Source organism: Lygodium microphyllum, chromosome 25 (assembly GCF_053477565.2).
Source record: "Lygodium microphyllum isolate KBCC chromosome 25, Lygodium_microphyllum_v1.1.10, whole genome shotgun sequence".
NCBI classification, from domain to species: domain Eukaryota; kingdom Viridiplantae; phylum Streptophyta; class Polypodiopsida; order Schizaeales; family Lygodiaceae; genus Lygodium; species Lygodium microphyllum.
Window position 1 is genome coordinate 9,926,679 of NC_141159.1, and position 22,719 is coordinate 9,949,397.

Genomic DNA, 22,719 nt, shown 5'->3' on the forward strand with positions numbered 1-22,719 from the left:
GTATACTCTCTTTCCATTTTTTAACTCATATGTTACATTTGTGAACATGTATATATATATACACATGTGCATGTGTGTTTGTGGATATGTGCATACATTGTTCATGTATTTTTATAGCCTATGTGCATTTACATGTAGTTTTAGTGTATGGATCAGCTGCATGAACATGTTCAACTATTAAATGATCATTACTTCATATGTGCGAGGGAGAGGGAGCTAAATACAATTTTTTTGAAGAGTCACATTTCTCTTTTCCATGATCATAACCTATATACAAGACAGAGAGAGAGAGAGAGAGGGAGATATATATATATATATATATATATATATATATATATATATATATATATATAAAGTCTACACCTTTCAAGAAGAAGCCTTCTTTATTTCTAAATGATCAGCGGAGCTGCTAGAATGCTCAGGACATTATTCGCGAATCTTGCCAGAAGTTCAAGTACTAAGCAGGCAATCAATCATGCAAAATCAGGGTTAAATAATTTCAGCAATGACGGCAGTCAAAAATAGTTGAAATTAAGAGTGATTTGTTAGATGGTAGAGACACACTACCACCCACAAAATTAACCGTGACTCTCGAATGAAGAGAACAGGAGCTTGCTACTACATCTACATCTCCACCTTGGCCTTCAACTTCTACGATTTCCCTCCCAGTCCAATCTGTGATGATGGAAAGAGAACGTCCCTCTGCACTGATGCGATCACAGCGCACACAGGCATGGCTTGTAAGCCAAAAACTTCACAAAGACGGTCTTCACACAGAGAGGCAGGACCTTGTCTTCTAAAACCTGCACAATTAGTTACGTAAGCCCCTCAGCAAGCAAAGAAAGGAAAAAAGAGACAAGGAACTAATTTGTGGTCTTCTCAGCTTGCCTTGGCAAATCGAGGATTCTTTTGCACCTTTTCCAATCCCTCAACTGCACCACATCAACATGTTACGCGTTAGAGACGATCAGCCTAGTCTTGGACCTACATTGTCTGGAATAGCACCACGATCACATTTAAGATGCACATCATTCGGTAAAAAGCTCCGTCATCCAAACTAATCCTAAAACGAAGAACTGGACCCGCACCAACCAACCTGAATTGAAATACATTGCATACGAATGTGTGTATGTTTTGTCCGCGGCATCTAAATTGGCACCTGCAGTCAAGATTTCACACATGATTGTCAAGACTGTGCTGCGTTAAAAACAAAGATGCGGCATCAGTAAAGTTTCACATACCTGCTGTGACCTCTTTCACATAATCGAGGTGTTCTGCAACAGCAGTTAAAGCCTCCAAAGCTTTTTTGAGTTCTTCAGAGCATACATCTGCTTTCACTCTCAGGAAATTGAGGCTCACCCAATTCATTCCTACCTGCAACCACGACATAATGACCTCGGCAGTTGAATGATCATTAACTAGAAAGAGAACAATCTTATCGCAGACCTCATGAGAACGATTAGTACCTTCGAACTAAGATTTGCATCCCCACTTGCTGCTGTAGCCGAATAATCAACCACATATCGCCCCTGCACAATTTTACAACGGTAGGCATGAAGTCATGGGGAACCGAGGATTAACCGTATAGGTCTAATAATCACTAGTCAGACTCATCTGCAAGACCTGCTGCAGGCAACATATTACAGGCTCACCCACTATCGAAGTTTCCATAAAGACATTCAATCTGACCTAAGTTAGATAGGCCAGTATGGAACTGCCGGAACAAACTACTTCTCGTGCAGGCTGTCTGTAACTGTGCAAACAACCATCTGAAGGATGGCATGCTCATAGTGTTACATTGACAAAAAGATTGCCATCTTTAAGCTTCCCAAGAAGAATTCTAAAGTTGGTAAACCTTTTTACTTGTAAGAACTCGGACCAATGTAATACTCCGACATTTGCATCTCAAGAGGGTTAAGGACTGGCTAAACTCAACAACAGAAAAGGCGGGCAAGAAACTGAGCTCTTTAGCCCTCAGAGCAGGCACCCAACTTGTGTGCACACAGTTAACTTAGCTACAAATACGTAACTCAGCCATTTCACTAGTCTAAAAGAGACTTTTTCAGGAAAACAATCAGTGAACAACTCAGACGATGTCATATACAAGTTTCGGTGTCTAGTACTATCGGAGGCACTTACATAAAGGAAGGGAGTCAGTTTGGCATTGACAATAGCGAGCACTTCTGACTTGTAAAAATCGAGCAATACTTGAATGGTTGGGAAACGGATGATAAGGGCATGCGTGCAGATATCTTGGTTGTTGAGGACTCGCCCTGGTCACACACAATCCGAAGATAAAACATGATGGATCAGACGGGTTGGTGCCTATCCTACATACAGTCCTTACATGGCCTCTGCTTATAACTGAGCTGTAACCTGACATCAACTGAAATGCTAAACTACCAAGTGGTTTATCAGTTTGCAAACTGACATAGTTATTCTTACCAACTGAGAGGTGGAGTATATTATCAAACTCAAACTGTAAGTTGTATAGAGATTGCAGGGTGCATGCTTCTTGGTCACCCTGCAGAAATGGCATATTTAATAACACAGCATGCTCGATCACCTCCCTGCAAGTCAAATTAGAAGGTTCAGATGTGTAGCTATAATGCCAGCATGTAGACAGTATGAAAGTTATTTCCTAAGCTCAGGAATCCATTCAGGCTCATTGATACATCCATGGCTAGTATGGTGTGAACTAGCCATCTATGCATACACTCTCCGCAAAGGCTGCAAAAGTTACCCCTTGCCACCCACTCAGCTGAGAGAATAGCATCAATGATAACTGGTATGAATTCCCCAACATTAAACATTTTTGGCAGACAATCCTATGAAACCTCTATGCTACACGTATTAATAATCTAGGAGAAGTGTTAACTAGGATGAGTGTGACTAGTCTTGTCAATGCTAGGAAATGAGAGAGAGGTCTGGGATGATTGTTAGAAATTGCACCTTGGACCAGGACAGGTAACCCAGATAGACTTATCAAGTATGACCTTGATCTGTTTCACTTGGTCCATGACCAGCATAACCCTGCAGCAAAGCCACGGCGTCAATACAGATACCAATACATGCTTCCGGGGCATTGCAAAATAAACAAGAAACTGAGGCCACCAAACTTCATATCAGGAAGTACCTTGTGCTCATTGTAGCTTGAACCGATGGAAAACTGTAAGCAACTCTAAAGGGTAAACTGGTAAGCCCAAAGGGCACCGTTCTCACCTGGAGAGAGCATACAAAGAATGCGTATTCATCACCGAAAGGTAAGAGAATACAGAAAAGGGCACGCTGACCCTTATTCTTTGCAATTGCGATGCGTGTATGATGAATAAAGATAGTGATTTGCACTGAAAACCAACAGACAAGTACTTGCATTCCTGGCAGACACAGTATATTGCCTTATCCCAAGTCCACATGCTTACGGACGAATGACACATGTTTGGCCAATGAATCAGTAGTCCGGACGAATGAGACATACATTGCAGATCAAAAACTTACGGAAGGCCGTTAAAGATCTGTGAAGCTAGAGCTTCCGCGTTCTGCATTCTGGGGAGAAGGGAAGAAAGAGCAGAGGAACTCAGAGAAGAATGCAGAGAGCCCTCTACAGTGACTTCAACGAGCATATAAGTATGCATGTGGCCATGCCGGGTAACCCAAATTACCCCCTAGGTAACGTCAGAAGCCATAACTTCACCTCACTCACGAGTTTTACACACCCACAAACTCTCTCTCTCTCTCCCATCATCGGCTCACTGAGGCTCAGAGTTGCGGTCAAAGACTCAAAGCATTGAAAAGAGGATTCTGTTTCTCCATCTTTATTGCACCGTTGCGGACAATGGGCATCAATCAATTTTCCAGCTGCATTTGGAAAATCCATTATCGATTCGTGGGCCGTGCACAGCTCGGAGAGAGAGAGAGATATTTTCACCATTGAAATCTGAAACTCGATGGAAAGTTAAGCTTTCATCAATGCACGCTGCACAAATAACAGAGAGCTTGAGCTGTCTCTGCGAGGCAAATTGAGGGAGCGAAAATGGTGGAGAAGATCTTTTCTGGTAGGTAGTTTTTTTTTTTTTTTTTTGTGAAAACGAGAAGTAAAAGTATTACAAAATGTGGACTTGAGCAGGAGTCCAACCTAGCCTTAGCTAAAAGGGTGAGTCCTGACTCCTTCCTCTATTGAATAGGTAGTAGCGGTTTATCATTTAACCAACATATCCCTCTGACATAAAACTCTTTGTTCATTTGAATTGCACGGCACATGTGAGGTTCCCATTTGTTTCTTCTATGCATCAGCAGGGAGATTTCTTCTTCAGTCAAGTTATACTGATTCATTAGGGTATTTGAATCTTTCCAATCACCTCTGATCTAATCCTAGATGTCTGGCCATTGTTGAATTCCTTTCTTGAACATTTTGTATGCACTCGGGGTTTGTTCCTCCTCCACTGGTCCATGGAATATACTGAGCCAAATTGAGTCAAAGGCACTCCATGGAAGAGTGAAGTTGCTGATTGAAGAAATGCCAACCTGATCTTTAAAAGTGAACCATGAGGTCTAGATGCTTCTCATCAGATCTGAACACCCTTTTACTTTTACTTTAGCTTGACTAAAAGCAATTGTCAATGGATCCATCTCCCTCCATCTGGGGTAAGTTGAGAGAGAGAAATGTTGGGGGTAAAGGCTCCTTCGCCTAGCTGCCCGTGTATTACTACACTGACAGTCACCGCCACTGCAGACTGCAGGTGGCAGGCGCCCGTCACCGTCACTTTATTCTTTATTCTTTTAGTGATAGTTTGAATAAAGGAAGGCCCGGTCACACATTGTGACTGTTGGAGTTTCCATTTCTTGTCTCTCTTTCTTGCTCTTGCTCTCCCACCATAGCTCTCGAGTGCAAGCTTCGATCCTTCTCACCTTTCAACTTCTGTCAGAGCACGGCCTCCCGACTCTTGAGCTTGGCTCGTGGCATTCTCAGCTTCCCATTGACTCCCCACTCACATTGGGTCTCCTTCCCAGGAGCCATAGCTCATTCTCTTGAGCTCCCGTCACTCCACGGCTTCCCGAGCTTCTTTCCAACCTATTGAGGCACCACCAGGGCATTGACATTGAGGTATTACTTCATTATTTCAGAGATTTATCTCAGTCCATAGGTCTAGGTAAACAGGGTTTTCACAGGTTGTGGACAGTCATAGCTCACACCTCTTGGAGCTTCCTTCACCTGGATCTTGCTTCCAGCCTATCAAGGCTTGGTGTAGGCCTTCTTTGACCCCCATTTGTGCCCCATTTGGGCCCCATTGTTGATACGTGGGACAGCAGACCCCCCCAGCCAGCTCACGTTTTTTTTACGCCTGTTTCAAAATCTGGCCCAAAAATCACTCTTTTTGTCATATCTCGGGCATTCGGAACCCGATTCAGGCAAGGTAAGAGTCTAAGTTGGGGTTTTGACATGCTTCGAACGCGATGGTGTTGTCGAATTTGCCAAATTCTAATGATAGAATATTTTGCAACAGATTTCAGGTCTGAGACTACATGTATTTGTATTCCTATGGCTTATATGATGCTTCTACTGATGTCGATTGATTGGGGGATTGAAGCTACATGTAATGTTATGATTTTGGCTTGATTGTAGGGCTGGAAATACTCAATTTATAACAGTAAATGCATGCTGAATACTCTTGGGCTGAAGCTATCTTTCATGCTTTGACATATGCCTATTGGTTCCATATGTATTTCTTGGGTTATGCTATGATGTATTGATCATCGACGGACGACTTCAAGCTTGTCATTGGATCCAAATGCTTTTGGAAGCTTAAGCTTATTTCAGCCCGCACTTATTGACATTGGTTTATGCTTGATAGTGGTCAGTGCTTTGACAGTTACATGCTCTTTGGGTATATGCTTACCCGACGCCTACGACTTGATGCATTTGTCTTGGCGCAGTGTACCATGTACTTGTTGAGCTTCAGTGCTCTCTGAAGACTTGGCTTGGATTCTCATTTGGTATTCCAAAATTTTGTATTGGATGTCACTTTGGTTGTCAGAGATATTTATTGGGATGTATGTCTTGCTCATGGATGCTACCTACAGTTGCTTTGTAGCTGTCATGCTCTTGGGATGCTATTGAGGCATTGTCTTGGTTACCTGTCTTTGGTACTCTGACTTGGTTTGATTGAGCTATTGAGCTTGTTTATCTGCCTCTTGTGCCAGTGAGAGCATCTTGTATACTTGACCGACATTGAGCATGAGATTTATGCTATTTTGAGCATTTTGCAAATACTTGAGACTTTGGGATCTCTTACACTGAAAGGTTGCATGGTTCATGCACTGATATCTTAGAGTTGCTTTTGACCTGAGCTTGGGCTTTGCACTCTTGTGAGCATACACCTACCGGTGTTAGGTCTTGTCAATGTTATGTATACTTTGCTCTATTGTCCAGGGGGTATGCCTACTCACTGACGGATGCTTTGGTGACATGTTTGGGTGTTTGCTTAGGGTCTTGATGATTTTTTGGTATTGATTTATGCCCGTTTATGGCTGATCGTGTCTTGGTTGTCATTTATTGACTTGGTACAGTGATTTGGTAAGAAATTGACTCTCACAATACCCTGATGTCATTTATTACAGCAAGCATATAACTCCGGATTGACATGGATTTTTCATGCATAAATATTATGAAATGATGTACTTTCACTAATACTTGGTGGGCAGCAGCTTTGGTTACATTTTTCTCGCCATTTTCTCTCAATTTTAGTGATTTTTTGGTCATTTTCTGTAGTAAACAGCAAGTAGTTTTGAACTGTCTACAGTCTTCCAGCCTGCATTATGGCAAGTTTGTTCACTGATCATGCTATTTTTAACATCACTAATCTTGAAGGTACGAATTACTCTTATTGGAAGAGCCAGATTTGGTAGGTGTTGGTGCAGAAATCGCAGATCAAACCTTTGAGGTTGAGCGGACATCCACCTGCAACTATGCAAGATGAGGAATGGCTTGAGCTTGATGAGTTATGTAAGTCCACTATTGTATTATCTCTCACAGAACAGGTTCATTGCAATGTATTTGAGGAAGAACAGAGTGCATGGCAGTTGTGGGATAAAATCAAGAATTTCTATGATAAGAAAAGTCTAACGAGTCAAATGTATTGGCTGAAGCAGCTTATGGATCTGCGCATGAAGGAGAATGTGACTATGTTTGCTCACTTGAGCCAGTTCCATGCTATACTCAAGAACTTGACTTTGCAGGAAATCACTTTTGCAGAGGATGTCACTCCTCTTTTCTTGCTTGGTACTCTTAATGTCATGGGATGTATTCCGCACTACATTATGTACCTCTACTGCTACCTTGAAATTATTTGATGTTGAGAGTGCTCTTCTGCAAGAAGAGGTTAACCGTAAGAATTTGGATACCTCTCGTGTGTCACATGCTATGATAGTTAGAGGCAAGAATGATGGATATGGAAAGCATGGTAGTGGCAGTGGCTATGGACGGGATTCTCAAAAATCTCGATCCAAGTCTCGTGGGAAGTCATGTAGCAAATCTTGTGGTAGGAATGCAATGTTACTTGTCACCATTGTGGGAAAAAGGGCCATATCAAGCCACAATGCCATGAACTGCGCAATGAAAGGCACAAAGATAAGGGGAAAGACAAAGTGTAGGATACACCTTATGATCGCAGCATAGTGCCTGCAAAGTCTAGTGTTAAAATTGAAGAGATCGATGTTATGCAGCCTGAGGATGTTGATGATGATGATTATATCCTTGCAGCTTCTTCTAGTGCTTCGCAGATGACAGAGATACACTCTATGTATGCACAGTGTTGGCTCTTGGACTCAGGTGTGTCCTTTCATGTGACACCTTGCCGAGAGTGGTTTCATTCATACCGTACTGTTTCAGGTTTTGTGCGCTTGGGTGATGATAGCTCTCTTGACATTGTGGGCATTGATGATATTAGGCTGCAGTTTCCTTCTGGCAGTAGTTTTGTTATGCAGGATGTACATCATGTACCTACTTTGACACGCAGTCTCATGTCAGTTGGACAGCTTGATGACGTACGTTATCATGTATCTTTTGGAGACTTTGCATGGAAGATCACTCATGGCAGACTAGTGATTGCGAGAGGTGTCAAGGCTGGTAGCCTCTATCCCTTGATTGTATCCGCTTCTTCCCTTGATCATGTTTTGTCTGTGGGTTCTATCCCACATGTATCTCTTTGGCATGTCCGTTTGGGCCATATGTCTTTGAAGGGAATGAAAATGCTTTCTAGTTTGCAGTACTTACCGTCCCTTGATTATGCATGTTTTGATTCATGTGAGCATTGTCTTTATGGCAGGTAGACTAGGTCTATGCATAAGAAGTCTGGTAGGCCATGCATGAGTGAGCCCTTGGCATTGGTACATTCGGATGTCTGTGGGCCCATGCCTTGCCAGTCTATGGGTGGTGCCAAGTATTTCGTTACTTTCATAGATGAATTTTCACGAAAAGTTTGGGCTTATCCCATTAAGCTGAAATCCGATGTCTTGGCTGTGTTTTCGAGATGGCTTGCATTGGTTGAGAACTAGTCTGGGTATAGGCTAAAATGCCTAAGAACAGATAATGGGGGTGAGTATGTCTTACGTGCTTTTGAGCAGTTATGTGATGAGCGGGATATTAGGCGTCAGTTGACCGCCCCCTACACCCCCCCCAGAATGGTTTGGCTGAGCGGATGAATAGAACCATCCAGGAGCATGTACGCACTATGCTTAGCCATGCAAGCCTACCATAGAGCTTTTGGGCTGAGGCAGTTAGTACATCTGTGTGTATGTCATAAACATATCACCTTCTAGTGGTTTGGATTTCCAGGTTGTAGAGGAGGTATGGACTAGAAAACCTCCCTCTTATGCGCATCTCCGTGTCTTTGAATGTGAGGCATTTTGCCATGTGCCCAGGGACAAGAGAAGTAAGCTAGATCCTAAGAGTGTCAAATGCATTTTCCTTGGTTATGGGGATGCAGGCGAGATGGGCTACCGTCGTTGGGATTCGCAGGCGCGGAAAGTCATCCGCAGTCATGATGTAGTCTTCCATGAAGACAAGATGCATCGATAGCCTGAGAGGGTTGTTGAGATCCGCAGGGTCATATTTCAGGAGGAGCCGAGAGCTCCCACACAGCCAGTTGGACAGCCTACAGCTGCAGCAGATCCTCATGGTCAGGGTGTTGGACAGGCAGCTAGGCAGGCAGTAGAGCCTACCATGAGACGGTCTACTAGAGACAGGCGTCCACCTGATAGATTTCAGCCCTCGATGCATTATGTCTTGGTTATAGATGCAGGAGAGCCTTTCACCTATGATGAGGCTACGTGCAGGGGTGATAGTCACTTCTGGGAGAGGGCTATGCAGTTTGAGATAGACTCCTTGCATAAGAATGAGGCTTGGGATTTAGTTTCCTTGCCTGAGGGCAAAAAGGCTTTGCCATACAAGTGGGTGTACAAGTTGAAAAGTACCCCTAGATACCCCAAGCCGACATACAAGGCTAGACTGATAGCAATGGGTTTTAAGTAGGAGCATGGTGTGGACCTTGATGAGGTCTTTTCTCCTGTGGTTAAGATGACCACCCTGTGCTTAATCTTGGATTTGGTTGCTTAGCTTGACTTGGATTTATGCTAGATGGATGTCAAGATGGCTTTCTTACATGGGGACTTGCATGATGAGATTTATATAGAGCAGCCTAAGGGCTTTGCAGAACCTGACAGGGAGCACCTAGTGTGCAAATTGAAGAAAAGTCTTTATGGCTTGAAGTAGGCACCTAGGGAGTGGTATCATAAGTTTGATGCCTTTATGCAGTCACAGGGCTACAACAGGAGTGCTATGGATCCGTGTCTTTATAGAAGAAAGCCTGTGATGGTTCTTTATTGATTTTGGTACTCTATGTGGATGATATGCTAATCGCAGGGAAAGCTCATAATGAGCTAGATGCTCTTAAGGCTCAGCTCAAGAAGAGCTTTGAGATGAAAGATCTAGGAAGGCCACTCACATACTTGGTATGTGGATTAGACGCGACACGCATCAGGGACTCCTCTACTTGTCATAGAGGGAGTAGATTCATAAAGTCCGTGAGCGCTTCCGCATGCAGGATGTAAAGCCTATTGGCTATCCATTGCCTTCTTATGTGAAGGTATCACAGGCTGATTGTCCGCAGACAGATGAGCAGAGGGCCGAGATGGCCAAGGTTCCCTATGCATCCGTAGTGGGTAGTCTTATGTATGCCATGATATCCACTCGTCCAGATATTGCCTTTGCAGTTGGTGTTGTGGCACGCTATATGGCTACACCTGGCAAGAAGCATTGGGATGTCGTGAAGGGTATCATGAGGTACCTGAAGGGCACTGCAAATATGTGCATATGCTATGGCAGCCAGGATACATGAGTCGTGGGGTACACTGACTCTGATTATGCAGGACATGCATATAGTAGGAAGTCCACTTCCGGCTATGTCTTTACCTATGCTGGAGGTGCTGTTTCTTGGATGTCCAAGGTGCAAAAATGCATGGCCCTTTCTACTACAGAGGCCGAGTATGTTGTAGCCACTGAGGCTTGCAAGGAGGCCATTTGGTTGGGTCGTTTGGTTGTTGACCTTGGTATTGATGCTATCCTTACGCTGCATTCGGATTCTATGAGTGCTATTTAGTTAGCCAAGAATCCGGTCTTCCATGCTAAGACGAAACACATTGAGGTGAGGTATCACTTCATACGTGGGGTCATTGAGGACAAGTCTGTTGATCTTGTCAAGATCTCAACTGACTAGAATCCTGCAGATCTGCTCATGAAAAGCCTCTCTACAGAGCGCTTTGCCTTCCTCAGGAGGTTGATAGGCGTGGGATGCGATAACGTCTTTCCTCATCCTGTTGTACATGTGTACATGTTGTACTGTCTTTTTTTTCTTTTTCTTTTCACTCATCACTAGGGCAGATTCGCCTTTAAGTGGGAGGTTGTTGGGGGTAAAGGCGCCTCCGCCTAGCCGCCCGTGTATTACTACATTGATAGTCACCGCCACTGCATACTGTAGGTGGCGGGCGCCCGTCACCATCACTTTATTCTTTATTCTTTTAGTGACAGTTTGAATAAAGGAAGGCCCGGTCACACATTGTGACTGTTGGAGTTCCCATTTCTTGTTTCTCTCTTTCTTACTCTTGCTCTCCTGCCATAGCTCTCGAGTGCAAGCTTCGATCCTTCTCACCTTTCAAGAAATTTTTGCAACTGGCCTTGATGAGAATAGACCAGTCTTCATTTTCATATTGGAATATTCTTGGAATCTATTTTGCTACCAACTTATTGGTAATCTTGTCCAAGTTTGGGAGTCCCAATCCTCCCATTACCTTTGGTAGAGTGCAGTCTTCCCATGCTATCTTTGGAATTTTAAATTGTTCACTGGTACCTGACCATAAAACATTTCTTATAAGAGTTTCCAACTTTTTTATTCCAGCTTTTGAAGGTCTCTAACAAGCTAAGAAATAGCTTGTGGAGGGGATAAGGATATGCTTCAATACCACCATTTTGCCAGCAAATGAGCACTGGAGTCCATTGAGATAGTCAAGTTTCTTTTTGACTTTATTAAGTACCCATTCCCATCTTTGTTTCAATGAGACTCCAAAGCCCATTGGAATTCCAAGAAGCCTGAAGACTTTACCTTCTTCCAACTCCTTGCATCTTGCATCAATCTGTAACGTGCTTGCCTATCGGCTGTCCAAGCACGTTTTAGCGGTCCATCAAGAAATGATTCTAAGCATCGTCGCCTAGCACTCCCATGGAATGTTTTGGGGTTTGTCACCTAGGGTTTCCGAAGTCCGCCTCGCAACGGAACATCCATGGCCGAACCCATTAGGATCGGCCTGAAATTTGGGTTCCTAATAGATAAAGTCTCTTGACAACATCCTAACGTCGGGTTTTGGAGATCTTACTTTATGTAGAGATACCCAATCCAAAGCAGATCCATACCGCACTTGGTTCAAAGAGAATGGGAAACGAGAGGGATGTGCCACTCAACCTCTCTACCCATAGGGCATAGTCCCATTCCGATCCCCTAAAACGGCATGAATCGGGTTCTAACTTAACAATACCTAAAGTCGAACGGTGATAAATCCTTGTGAGAAACCTCCTAGTTCTTTGGGACCACCCAGTAGTAGGACGGACCCGTCGGGGATTCCGTCCACCCGCTTCCCTTGATAGCTTTAGTTTTCGAATTAGGTCCTAGCATATTTATGTGTGATATTTAAAACTACCTTCATTAATTAAGCCTTTTAGGGAACATGGTTCGTTCGCGTAATTTACAACATAGACACGAAAACAAAACAAGTAGTCCTTTTGACAAACAAGTTCCTTAACTTATCTTCAAGTTAATCTTTGTCTCCTGCCCATACATGAGAATTGTGTATCCCTTCTGTCTGACAAAAGTACCCGGTCCAAATCACATGGCACCATAATTTCCATCCTTTATCTAGAATAGGATCTTCCAACGCCACAAACGTTGGGCTCACGGCAGTCTACAGCTCCATTTCAAACTTGACAAGGGGTGTCCAGAGCTCCACTGACCCTGAGCAACTTAGAAGTGAGACACACTTTCCGTGGTTGACCTTTTCACCACTCGACCTTTGGCCCATGAATCGAGTAGTGCCCTCTTGGAGTAATCCACGGTGCGATCTTGGAGACGTGCAAATATCCTTCCTTAATTAACCAATTAAGAATCAAGCATAATCAAGGCAATCAGCCCTAATATCATCTTCTAGGAAAACATTCCTTTATTTCCATGGCAACTTTGTAAAATATTACACGGTGCAGTGAACAGAATCTGAGAAAGAGATAGAGAGTACACAACAGATAAGAGGAGAATCAGTAAATTCTTTAACTCCAAACAACTGATACAAAGATGGCTCTGTCCACCCGTGCGCTTCCACTGTGTGAAGCTTAGATGGCGATCTAGACAGAAGATAGGTGAAGAGTTTAAGGCTAGCTGGAACAACAACTCTGACTGGGTGAAAGATGAGTGAGTGATGGCTGCGAAGGGGTTTAGCTTTTATAGCCCGCGAAGGTCGTTAGGTCGGCCGACCTACCATATGAGCCTCCACTAGTCGGCTAGGGAATATTCCAGGGAATATTCCCTTTACCATCGGCGGCCCCCGGACCCCACAATAGGGGCCCCTTTTAACTCCCTTACCACGCAACTCAATGCAATGTGCCTCGAGTTGCTACCAGCTTAACCACTCCGTCTAACCCAAAGATTAGACCCACAACAGTCACCTTTTTGCCATCCGGTCACATAGACCTCATCTGATATACAAGTCAGGACTCAACCAATGTCCGGGCTCACATTTGGCTTCTCCTCATAATGGGGGCCTTACAACTTTGAGCACCATGGATCATTGGTAGCACCTAATGAGGGTGGGGCATTGATCATATCTAACAAACTTGTCATTACAGACCACTACCATGCATTTGCCATCAACACAAACCTTGGAATATTTATCCAAATCACAATGCAATAATCAATTGATTGAAAGAAAAACATTTAGGGTGTTGTTCAATCAACCAACAAAACTAATTGTATTTTTCCCAAACAATACAAGAATAGACGCGATAACAATTTTATCGTATATTTGCTCTCCTCCTTGGGACCAAAGAGTAAAATCTACCTAACATTCTCTCCTTTCGGCTAAGGCATATGCTAGAGGTTCAAATACTATACACAAAGTAAGTCCTATCATTCCAATGCGAATTAATCAATCTAGCAATAGTATTTATGCCTCTTCTCTAAGTGACATTTATCTTTTAGCCTTTCCCTACTATGCAACATTTTATCTTGGCTTTATCTTTCTTTCTCCTAAGGCAAGGAGTCACATGTCATTGATGTAAAGTTCACATAATATCTCCCATGTATGTACCGTCTATGTGCATTTGCAAACCTTAAACAATATTGTCCTCGGTAAAGATTAATCAAAGACTCATTGATGCTCAAAATTATAGAGTCCCATATGCTACTTATGTTATGCGTGGATTCATTGCATAACAACTGGGTACAATTTAACTCCCCTTGATACAAGCATTTGAATATTTGAGATGCGATTTATCCTTTTCAATGACCTATTCTAGCACAACAAAGTACGGAGCCTAATGTATCTCATACGAGAATCAAAGCAAGCATCTAAGCAAGCATCTATCAATCTAGAAATACATTACTTACAACCGGAACTGCAATTAGATTGACAATGATGCCTTCGCCCAAAGCTTCGTTGTTGGATGTAGGATTGCCATCCGCACACGACATTCCTCGCTTGGATCTGCAAGTAGACTCAAGAGATTAAGAAGGCGGAATAGATTTGAGATGGGAGAGTGTAAGAGAAGATGGCTAAGTCGAGGATCGAGATAGAGGGAATTGTGCAGCCTCTCAGGGTAACTCTTCTCTCTCTCTCTCTCTCTCTCTCTCTCTCTCTCTCTCTCTCTCTCTCTCTCTCTCTCTCTCACAAGCTCTCCCTCACAATCTCTTGGAGGGGTATCCTTCTCTCTACCTCTCTCTTGCACCCTCTCGGGGTCTCCTTATGCTCCCTTATGCCTCCCCATGCCTCATATTTATAATGAATTAGAGAGGAGAGGATAAGGCTAAGAACAAGAGTGGAGGGCCTCTTTGAAGAATCAATGATCTGATGCTCATATCATAAATCTAATGGTTCTATTGGCTCCAAAAGGGGGGTAAAACCCCAAGACACTTAATTAGAAAGGTTTCAGATCACTCATTCTTTCTCTCCCTATTCAAAGTGCTGTCTACTGCATGTAGATTGCGATCGCGACGTGCGTGATTTCACCAATCAATTTTTTTTATTTTTTTCTTTTTATAAAATCTCCAAAACTAACTAAAACATCACTTGTCTTTTCTTTTAAATGGTATCCAGTTCTATCTTTTTAGGATAATATCTAAAATATCTAGAATATGCTAGTTTTACCCAAAATCTAATATTTTTTTACCATCCAAACTAGACACATTAATACTAATGATTATTACAGCTTATAAATCTCATTCACGTTGTAACTTCCGTGAAGGGTGGCTACGGTCCTTGTCAATCTGAGAAAAATATCGGATTTACGACTCTCAGTTTTTTAAATATATTTTTAATTAAATAAAAATTATTAGCTATTAACGTTAGTTAGTTTTTACCTTAGTTGGTCTTTAGTTAATAATCTTACTAACTTATTAACTAAGTAACTAACTTTTGAACTAACTAACTAACTTTTATTGTGTGAAAATATTACACAATCAACCATAAGGGAGGAGGATTAATTAGTGTCTTTATACTAGTTTTACTTGGATTAACAATAGATCTTGATGCTTGACAGAATTCCTGTATGCATCTCCAAAAGGCTTCTATGGAAGAAGGATCATTATTGACTGTGACATTTGTGTCATCCGCGAACAAATTAAGCACCATGTCTCTGTTGTTAGGAAGTTTGATTCCTTTGAGTCTTCCCTCTTTAATCTCCTCCTCAATTAGCCAGTCCAATACATCTGAAGCTATTGCAAAAAGTAGAGGGGCTAGTGGACATCCCTATCTTATGGACCTGTAAAGGGGGAAAGAAGCAGACAAATCTCCATTGATTGCCTCGCATTACCGAATAATGTACTTACATACTTAATAAATCTTCCCCCCAAGCCCATATCATGTAGTGATTGTAAGACAAAGCACCAATCTAGCCGATCATAGGCCTTATCAAAATCAATTTTAAAGAATAAAAAGTCTTGTTTTGTTTTTGGGCATATTCAAAACCCTCCCAGAGAGGTTGATAATGGCATCTAGGATAAATCTACCCTTCACAAAACCTTTCTGTTCTTTTCTCAACCATCCATCTAGATGAGGGCTAAGTCTTCTTGCCAAAGCTTTTGCAAATATTTTATAAGCTGATGAAAGGTAGGTTATCGGTCTCTAGTTGGAGAGATTAGCCCTATCATCTCTCTTATGAATTAGTTTAATCACTCCCTGATTGATGTTTGCAGGTAGCGCACCAAATTTAACCGACTCCTTCCATACCATTAATAGAGGGGACAAAACAGAGTTTTTGAACTCTTTGAAGAATTCATTTGGGAGTCCATCTAGGCCTGGACTCTTGCCATTAGCTAGGCTATCTATGGTATTCGAGGGTTCTATCTCGAAAATATCAGAATCTAGTATCCTTGCCGGGGATTGTGGAACTACTTTAGGTCTTAACCTTGCTATTTTAGCCCTAGCCAGCAATGTCTCTAGAGATTGTTGACTAGGTGAAGAAAAGATTTCTTTAAAGAATACTCCGGCTATCTCTAGATTCTTCTCTTTGGTAGAGGACACCGAACTGTCCTTTTTCAAAAGCATGGGGACTAGATCTCTATCCTTTTTTTTCTTTAATGTATTGAACATCTCTTTTGTGGGTTTATCACTTTTTCCAACCCACCATGTTCTAAGATATAATCGGATTGCCTTTGCTTCATCCTCTTCCTAATTCCTTAAGCTTCTTTTAATTTCCAAGATGTGATTTTGAACTTCCTCCTTCCCTTGGTCCACTTGGTTCTCTAATTAATTAAGAAGAGCATACTTAGAGCTTCGCTCTTGTTTACTTTTTTTTATCCTTTCTTCCTTGGCAGCTTTAAGGACAGCTCGTGTAGTCCTTCTTGCTTTTTCCCAAGCTTTTGTTGGATACCTGCAGTTCTTGAAGGCAAAGTCCCATATTTGTTTTATTTGATCTTTAATTCCTTTGTCTTTAAAAAGGGCAGGATCCGTATGGAACCATCCAGCCCAACTATTTCAGTATTTGAAGAGAAACAAGAAGATACTGGATAATGATCTGAAAGGACTAAGTCTTTACTTACCTTACAACTTATGCTTGAGAAGGTTGACAGCAAAACTGAAGAAACATAAGTCTTGTCTAGTTTGGCTTTTCTTAGGGCTGTACCTTTTTGATTATTCGCCCATGTGAAGCTAGTATTGTTACTTACATCAATCAGTCCATGGAATGAGACCATCCTCTGCCATGCCTCCTTCTCTTGCCCATTAATAACTTGGCCCTTTTGCAGATACGTGTTGTAATTTCTTCAACCATATAAAAATCACCAACCAGGATTAGTGAACACTGCAACTGCATGAGAGAAGTCCATAACACTCTTCATTCTTGGGAAGAACACGGGACATACATAGACACAATAGCAAATTCTTCATTCGTTTTAAAGTGGATAGCTATCCATCTACTTTTAGAATCCATAGTTACTCTATTAAATAGACTTGATAGTCTTGTATTGAACCCCACTGTTGTACCTCCACTCCTTGGAGTGTGGTTTGTGGCCACCGGCCATTCAAAATTTGAAAGGAGTCTCTTGAGATTATTATTGAGGGTTAAACCTGTTGCTTTAATTTCTTGTAGGCATAACAAATCTGGAAAATTATTTTTATCTCTGAACCGGTTCTTAATTATGTCCGATCTAGAAGGATCAGTAAGTCCTTTACAATTTAGAGAGACAATTTTGAATGAATTTAAAGACATGATGATTATTTTGTGTTTTTATTTTTCTTGGACCCTTGGTTATTCTTCCCAAATGGGTTGCTTTCACTCTGACCCACTTTTGAGATCCTTCTTTTGTTCACTTTATTGCTACCATTGTTGTGTTTTTGAGGGCTCATTGAAAACTCTGGATTCTGAAAATGATCAGCATCCTCATTGTTTTCATCAAGATCCTCAATTACAACATCATCAGCATTATCATTCAGATTAGGAATTGTTTCCTCCAGGGCAATCCTTGATGTAATGTCCCACTTTCAGACATTTAAAGCACACATTTGGTAAATTCTTGTAGGTCAAAGGTTGTTTGACTAGTACTTGGCCTTCAGAGTCTGTGATTAGTAAAAAATTAGGGATTTGCTTGGAAAGATCCATTTCAATAAGTACTTGAGGAATCCTGCCTAATGGAGCAGTAAGAGCTTTAACAAATGGCCATAAGTTCCTGGGCAGATCCGTGAGTTCTACCCGTATGGGGATTTTAACCGGCTTGTCTGTTCTAGGGTTAAATTGTGGCATCCATTTAAATAGTGTTAAAGGGGCATTCTTAATCATCCATTGCCCTATCCCTAATATATTTAGGGCCATCTCTTTGGATTCAAATAAGAAGAAGAAGTTGTTTGGCATGTAGTCAATCTCATGTATTCTACAACCAATAGACTCCCAACTATTTCTGATCCAAGATCACATGTATTCAGTTGGGGGACGAGGTCCATGACAATACCCTACGAGTGCTTTCTTTTCAAATTCATTGTTCCACAATTCAAGACTTGCAGAAGAAACATAAACATGAATTATCAGCTCACCTTCTTGGTTTTCAGTTTCTTCACCTTTCTTTCTAGATGATGTCGTTCCATTTTCAGTCGGCGGATAAGTTCCTTGTTCATTGCCATACTGATTTGATGTAGGTGCTCTGTAAGGACCGGCTTCAGGGTTTTGATGACATTGTTTCTCACCTCCTTGGGGTGAAGAATCCACTCCAGAAGTTTGAGCTCCTCTTCGTTGTTTCTCTTCGTTGGGTTGCCAGTTGCCATGTGCTGGGTGCCAAATCTCAAGTAGCGGTCTGGTAGGTAGTTTTGAATCTTGATTGGTGATCGTGAAGGCGTTTTCTTTTCAAGCTCCGTTGGAGCTTATATGCGGAGTAAATGCAGGGATCCTCCAGCGCTCTCTGCAAGGCGAACGCCGATTGCTTCTCGGCCCTCCTCAGGCCTCCTGAGTCCCGAGTCCCCTGGGCCCCCCTGATCTCTCTCTCTCTCTCTCTCTCTCTCTCCTGTGGTGTGTGTCTCTGAGCCTGCTGCGCGCCCATGCACGCTGCTTGTCACGACTCACGTTCCTGCCCCTTTGCTTTGGAGAAATCCATTTATTCCATAATAATAATTCCACAGTCGTGATAGCACTGCTCTCATCTGTCAACTTTGCAAGCTTCCAAAATGGCCAGTGTTTTTTACATGTGCAAGTTGCCACTTAACGCCACTCCTTTTAATAATAATAAAAAAGCGTTTCTGGCTTTACGGCAGTGTGTTTTCTGGATCTGTAAACTTGTATTGGAAATATGATATGTAACAGGCAAAAATGAACTATGGCGATCAATCATCACAGCAGTGATTATTGACCGGTTTATCTGGGATTTGGCAGCGATTATGCCAGATAAACCAGTGATTATTAACTAGTTTATTCTGTTGTAAACCGACATTAATAAAATAACGGTCGCATCATAAATTAGCAATAGTAGTTACCTTAAAAGCACACGACATGCCTGTTCGTTTACAGGTACATTGACTTGTATTTTCCATTTATTAGCATCACGATCAATTAATCCATTTAGTCCTTTGAATTTTGTGAGATTTGTTCTTCCTAGTACCTACATCATCTAACTCGGTTTTCTACATGGTGTCTCACTTGCAGGGCCTGATTAGGAGCTGCTCTAGAGTCTAGGGAGTTGGTTTGCTCGCGTCGTTGCTCCACCAACCTTCGTGACTGCTGATTCGGACGGCTCCCGATGGCTCAGGGCTACAGCAACTACACAGACTTACACAATTGATAAGTTGACAGCTTCTAATTTTCATACATGGAAATTAAAATTTCTGGTGAAACTCGATCTGCTTGGTATTGTTGACGATTCCGTAGTACAACTGCACCGCCTGACGACGTTACATACGCAGATTGGAATTTGGACCGCAAAATATCTGAATGCTCGCTTGGAACTCCTCCTCCATTTGAGCCTACGCGGCACGCCCTACCCAATTGGTCTGAACCTTAACCCACTGCGAAAGCAATGTGGATCAACTCAAGGCCATGAAGGTGTTCGCCAATTTGACTGTGCCTGCCCTCATTCCTAGTATTCTTCAAGAGACAGTACTCTTCGTCAGAGACTGTTGCCAATTCTTCACCATCATCACCACAATCCACTAATCCTTTAGCCATGCTTGCCTCAAACTCACGAGAGCCCCTCTTTCGCCCACCTTTTAATTCTCCAATCCTGCACCTGGCAATTCAATTTGTGCTCTTTCTACAAAGTTCGTGGCAAAGCTGGCATTTGCCTCGTGACTATAGGTCACACAATCATTCGATCAGTCAAACTCTGATGATGTGCTACTTGCATTCATGGCAATTGATGCATCATCCATCTCCTCTTTGTCTTCCATGTGGGTCCTAGATATAGGCGCCACATGCCACCTCACCTCTCGTTCCAATTGGCTACTTCATTATCAATCCTTGCAAACTCACTTTTGTGTCCAATTTGGCAATAACATTGTTGCCCCTGCACTTGGTATTGGTACTATGTGCATCCAATTAATGGATGGCAACGTGGTTGACATTGATCGTGTATATTATGTCCCCCAATTAGCTAAAAATCTCATTTCCATTAGCAAACTCACTGATGTTTCTACATCAATCGAGTTTTTTCATAATCACTGTCTCGTCCACCACAGTCTTCCTAATACTATCTCTATATTGCACAAAATCCTCACATAGGAAAGCTTTATCTTTCAGGTTTCACCCCATCCAAGGCCTACAGTACGTCCCATACCCCTATATCTAACCATTCTACTCTTTTGTGGCATTATCATCTTGGCCATTTGAACCTTCAAACTATGCACTCATAAGCTTGCTCACCATTATACCTTGCCTTCGCATGTCCGCATTACACTTTGTGAAGGGTGTATTTATGGGAAGCTTTCAAATAGGCCCTATTAGAGGTCCCATACATGTACTAGTTCTCCGCTCTAGCTTATTCATTTTGAGCTATGCGAATCCTTGCCTACTCTTTCTATATCAAAACTCTCCTCCTTACCTTTATCAATGACTATACCTCTTTCACTATCCTTTAACTCTTGAAGGATAAAATGCCCGCTACCATTCTTAAAGCTTTCACTCATTACCATATTTTGGTAGAAATTCAGCTTGGTTTGAAGTTGAAGGCTAGTCACATCAACAATGGTGGTGAGTACACCAATAATATTTTTGTTGCTTATTGTAAGTCACATGGTATCTACCATTGCCGTATCACTACAAGAGAAAGGCCCTATAGATGCGCACTGTACACGTGAAAAAGCGGGCGCGTTTATAAGCACGTGTATTAGCGCCTCTATTCATGCTAGTATAAAAAACACGTCTATATATCCGCGCTGATAAATGCGCTTATAGATGCAAAAATAAACGCACATATTTTTCATTTCTCATAAGTCCCTGAATATGACCGAACCTCTTAAGAGCTAGTATTTGTTTGAATAGGGCATGATTGGATGTATATACGACATAATTACACCTGGATCATATGCTAGGACATGATATACATTACTAACTTTACTTCTTTCTGAGTATTACAAATATACATCCAATCATTCAAAGCTAATTATATATATGTGATTTCATGCCCTATATACATCCAATCATGCTCTATACAAATGTGATTGGATAGGGCATGATGATTGGATGTATATATAGATCAACGGTTGACTTGTGCATTTGCAATATATATATATGTATATATGTATATATATATGTATATATGTATATATATGTATATATGTATGTATATATGTATATATATGTATATATGTATATATATATGTATATATGTATATATATATATATATATATATCTATATATAGAGAGAGAGAGAGAAAGAGAGAGAGAGAGAGAGAGAGAGAGAGAGAGAGAGAAAGAGAGAGAGAGAGAGAGAGAGAGAGAGAGAGAGAGAGAGAGAGAGAACTGATCAATACACTCACATGTCTCATTTGTTGTGCACTTAACCTAGCCATGCATGCCAATTCATAGCATGAGTAGATTGATGTAAATTAGTTAGCTTGTGCATGTGCAAGCTATTCCAATCATGTCAAGGTGCACTTATAGCTCACATATAATTTTAGATAAGGTGGACCACATGTAGCCAATGTGCACATGTCCTCTTTTCATCATCTTTAGCCAGTGTGTCCACTTGTTGGTGACTAATACCAACAAGCCAACTACAAATCTCTTATCTATGAAATGTATAAGTAAATTAACTTGGTTAATTTGATGAGGCCAAGTTTTCCTTCCATGGACAGTGTGGTTGGCTATATTCTACTTCAAAGTTATAGGAACTTACAGAAGTTAATGGAGCATCCTAAAAATGACGATACTTTAATTACTATATCAAGTCACTTCATGTACATATCTTTGATTGATTGATGGATAATATGCCTTTCTCTATCTCTTTCGTGTACACCTTCATTGCATTATCTCTCTCTAGCTAAAAACCATTCATGCTTTATCCACCTATTGATACTTGCATGCAATTGTAAGTGGGATGGTCTAGTAAGTCATTATATATGTGCCAATTGACTTGCCAATGTGTTATCTCTTATCCTCAAGCTTTGTTATATATGTCACCACATAGGTCAATCGATTCCCTAAATGCATGCATTGATTCCCTAAATTGTTCCTGCGCGTTTGTAAGCACGTGTAATAGGAATTATCTGCGCATATACACGCACAATTACACGCGCTTACAGACGCGTCACGCATGTATAGAAAAATTTAAAAAAAGTTATGGCTTTCTTTTCAAACATGTGCTTTCTTGCATTTTTTGCACGTTTTCTGCAGTTCGAGCTCGACATCACTACTCGTGTCTATCTATCACTTCATGAAGACAATGAGGCAAGGAAATAAGAGTAAAAAGAGGACAGGAGGAAAGAAGAGCCAA

The 22,719-nt window shown here is 41.6% G+C and overlaps 1 protein-coding gene across 5 annotated transcripts; it reads right to left on the reverse strand.

Annotated features, from left to right (window-relative positions):
* Positions 1 to 476: 476 nt before the first annotated feature.
* Positions 477 to 18,623, reverse strand: LOC148013904 (uncharacterized). 5 transcript variants are annotated; one of them, XM_087667186.1, is made up of 10 exons: positions 18,337 to 18,579; positions 3,137 to 3,222; positions 2,953 to 3,033; positions 2,446 to 2,570; positions 2,140 to 2,273; positions 1,467 to 1,529; positions 1,242 to 1,374; positions 1,097 to 1,159; positions 889 to 932; positions 477 to 803 (listed from the first exon to the last, which is right to left on the reverse strand). In XM_087667186.1, exons 1-10 carry the CDS (start codon positions 18,562 to 18,564, stop codon positions 717 to 719), a joined length of 1,044 nt encoding a protein of 347 aa, XP_087523312.1. In that variant the 5' UTR covers positions 18,565 to 18,579; the 3' UTR covers positions 477 to 716. The 5 variants fall into 5 exon arrangements, with proteins under 5 accessions (XP_087523312.1, XP_087523314.1, XP_087523315.1 ...); XM_087667188.1 differs by lacking the exon at positions 18,337 to 18,579 and adding an exon at positions 3,370 to 3,800; XM_087667189.1 differs by lacking the exon at positions 18,337 to 18,579 and adding an exon at positions 3,499 to 3,794.
* Between the last annotated feature and the right edge of the window lie 4,096 nt (positions 18,624 to 22,719).

Coding starts and splice junctions, on each gene's coding strand:
- LOC148013904 (XM_087667186.1), bottom strand. CDS start 18,564: ATGGCAACTGGCAACCCAACGAAGAGAAACAACGAAGAGGAGCTCAAA. Junction 3,223..18,336: donor AGAAACTGAAAACCAAGAAG/GTGAGCTGATAA, acceptor TGCTCTCTCCAG/GTGAGAACGGTGCCCTTTGG. Junction 933..1,096: donor TGCAATGTATTTCAATTCAG/GTTGGTTGGTGC, acceptor GATGTGGTGCAG/TTGAGGGATTGGAAAAGGTG.